This window comes from Papaver somniferum, chromosome 10, assembly GCF_003573695.1.
Source record: "Papaver somniferum cultivar HN1 chromosome 10, ASM357369v1, whole genome shotgun sequence".
In the NCBI taxonomy this organism is placed as follows: Eukaryota; Viridiplantae; Streptophyta; class Magnoliopsida; order Ranunculales; family Papaveraceae; genus Papaver; species Papaver somniferum.
In genome coordinates, this window is record NC_039367.1 from 163,776,083 (window position 1) to 163,779,363 (window position 3,281).

A 3,281-nucleotide genomic window follows, 5' to 3' on the forward strand; every position below is an offset into this window, starting at 1 on the left:
TGTCGCGATCCTAGCTAATAGGACACCGTGGTCATTTAAAAAAAAAATCGTTAAATGTAAAACCCAAAATATCTCTCCGTCCATTTTTGTAATCGACACGTGTCGCAATCTCAGTAAATGACGAAAATACGACCCTAGATTTTCATCTTGGTGGACAGAAGGGTATAAATGTCAATCGATTTCCACGTGCGGGCCACATGCTTACGCATTTGACCACTTAACGCTCTGAAACGTAAAACATAACAGAATGGGGCATTTTGATACGATTTTGGGGCATTTTGATTTCTTTACCAACGTCCGGGGCATTTTCAAACCTAGGGGTCGATTTTGGGGCATTTTGTCCTTTAACCCTTTTCTATTGAGGGTTTTAATATTCTATTATCCATAATTCTACTTCTACTCGAATTGAGAATCTGTGGGTTATGTGGTCGTTGAATGTTGCTGATCCAGTGGTGTTGAACTTCTCAAATCAGGCTATAATTGTTGGTGTTAATGGTGTTCATATTTCTATTGTTAATGCTAGTTCGGTTCAGGTTACTAGAAGAACGTTATGGAATCAGTTGGATATGGGTGATCATAGAGTTCCTTGGTTAGTCATTGGTGATTTTAATTGTGTTCTTCGGAATGAAGAGAGGGGGGGGGGGATTCCAAGAACTTCAGTTGTGAATGAATTCAGTGATTGGTTGGATGATATTAATCTTTTTGAGGCGGAGTCTTTGGGTAACAAGTTTACTTGGACTAATAGGCAGTCGGGGGTTAGAAGAATTATTAGTAGACTTGATCATGCAGTGATTAATGAGTTTTGGTTAAATCGTTTTGAGAAATGGCGGTGTAAAGCTCTTCCCAGGGAAGTTTCCGATCATTCTCCTCTTATTGGTTATCCTTTCGTCAACTCTAGATCGCGTTTGGCTCCTTTTCGGGTTCAAAAGATGTGGTTTGGACATCCGGATTTTATGCGTATGGTTGAGGATAGTTGGAAGGAACCTATTGTGGGTTCCCCAGCATTTATTTATCCTCAAAAGTTGAAGCGTTTAAAAAATAGCTATGAAGTTGTGGAATCAAGAGGTTTTTGGTAATGTGAATGTCAGATTGAAGCAAGCTCAACTAAGACTTGAGAGTGCTCTGAGGTTAACAGATGAAGACCCTTCAGATGTTGACAAATTAAATTTGATGAGAAGTGCAGCGGTAGAAGTTAATGATACTCGTATGCAGCAGGCTACGATGTTAAAGCAAAAATCTAAAAATAATTGGCTGGTGGAAGGGGCTAGTAATACTAGTTTCTTTCATAATTCTATTCGTATTCGAAGGAGTAGTAATACTATTTCGGAGTTGGTGGATGGTAATGGGGAAACGATTACCGATTGTGATCAGACTCGTAACCTTATTGTCAATTATTATGAGGATAAGTTCAACGGGATGATTCGACTCCAGTTGAACCTCTGTTTGATATTGATCATCCTAGCATCTCGGAGGAGGAGTGTGCTAATATGGATCAGTTACCTTCTTTTGAGGAGATTCATAAGGCTGTTTTCGAGTTGGGAGCTGATAGTGCTCCTGGTCCGGATGGCTTTGCTGGCTTTTTCTATAGGCATTGTTGTGAGATTATTCGTGATGACTTGGTTAGTGCTATTTTGTTTTGGTGGTCTAATCAGTTTATTCCTCATGGTGTGAATTCGATCCTTCTTATGCTTTTGCCTAAGTAAAGAGGTGTGAATACTCTTGGTAACTTCAGGCCTATTGGTCTTAGTAATTTCTTTTTTAATATTTTTACTAAGATTCTTGCTACTAGGCTTGGTAGTGTGCTGGACAATTTAATTTCAGAGGAGCAAGTGGCTTTTATGAAAGGTATGAATATTCATGAAAATATTAGTCTTGGTTCGGAGATGGTTAATGAAACTCAGATCAGACGCAAGGATGGTAACGTGGGTTTAAAACTTGACATTACACAAGCGTTTGATACTGTGAGTTGGTTATTTATCTTGGAGGTTTTCAGAAGATTTTTTTTATCGGATAATTGGTGTTATTGGATATTACAAATTTTAAAATCTTCTAGAATTTCGGTGTTGGTTAATGGTAATCCGGAAGGTTTTTTCAGTATTGATAGAGGTCTTCGTCAGGGTGATCCTTTGTCTCCTCTTATTTTTGTGTTGGTTGAAGATGTCTTAAGCAAAAATATTACGAAGCTCTTTCCTGATGGTAATATGACTCATATGGTTCGTAGAAAAGGTGTTGTTCCTACTCATTTATTTTTTGCTGATGATATTATGATTTTCTGTAAAGGAAACATGAAGAGCTTTAGAAATCTGGTGGGTTTATTGGGCTTGTATCAGCGTGCTTCGGGGAAGACGGTTAGTAGAGAAAAGAGCAAACTCTATTATGGAGGGGGTTCTTTGAATAGTAGAACTACGGTTGCTGATTTCTTAGGGATGCCTATTGCTTCTTTTCCTGATAGGTATTTAGGTGTTAAGGTGATGTCGGGTGATGTTAGGTATCATCATGTGGCGAACGTTGTTGAGAAGATAAAAGAGCAATCAACTGGCCGGAAAGGTAGATTGCTTTCTTTTCAAGATAGAATTGTGTTGGTTAAATCAGTGATTGCAAGTTACTCCATTCATAATATGGATGTTTACAAGTGGCCGCGCAAGTTTGTTCATGAATGTGAAGTTGTTATTCGGAATTTTCTCTGGTCTGGTGATTCTAAGGTGAATAGATCTTTTGTTGCAGCTTATGATAAAATTTGTGCTCCCTATGATGAAGGTGGTTTGGGTTCAACTCAAATGGGGGTTATGAATAAGGCTCTTCTTATGAGTCTGTGGTGGAAAATTCGTAGCTCTAAAAAGGTTTGGGCTCGTTTCTTACGTGCTAGATTTTTCAAGAGAAATGGAAAATTGGTGCGTTATGTCAAATCTTCCATTCTCCCTGGGATCAAGTAGGTGCACTCTTTGGTGGAAGAAAATACTAAGGTACTAATTGGGATGGTCGAAATACATCTCTTTATTATGACGTTTGGGTTGGTGATATGGCTATTGCTGATATTCTTGAAGATTATTCTCTTAATCGTGCTGTTTTGGTGAGTGATATAATTGTCAATGGTGCTTGGAATTTAAATGAAGAGTATCGTAACACTATGTTGGCTGCTGGCATTAAGGAGGCGGATTTACCTTTCATTTTGAATGGGGATGATTGTCATGTTTGGATGCCTAGTGCATCAGGTCAGTTCACGGTGAAAGCTGCAAAATCTCTTATTCGTAAGAGGTTTGGAAAGCTGGAAGGCGCTAATT

The 3,281-nt window shown here is 38.6% G+C and overlaps 1 protein-coding gene across 1 annotated transcript; it reads left to right on the plus strand.

Moving 5' to 3' along the window:
* Positions 1-422: 422 nt before the first annotated feature.
* Positions 423-2,933, plus strand: LOC113316778. The gene is made up of 4 exons (XM_026564926.1): positions 423-957; positions 1,043-1,339; positions 1,432-1,619; positions 1,776-2,933. The coding sequence occupies exons 1-4, from the start codon at positions 423-425 to the stop codon at positions 2,931-2,933; spliced, it is 2,178 nt and encodes a 725-aa protein (XP_026420711.1).
* The last annotated feature ends 348 nt before the right edge of the window (positions 2,934-3,281 follow it).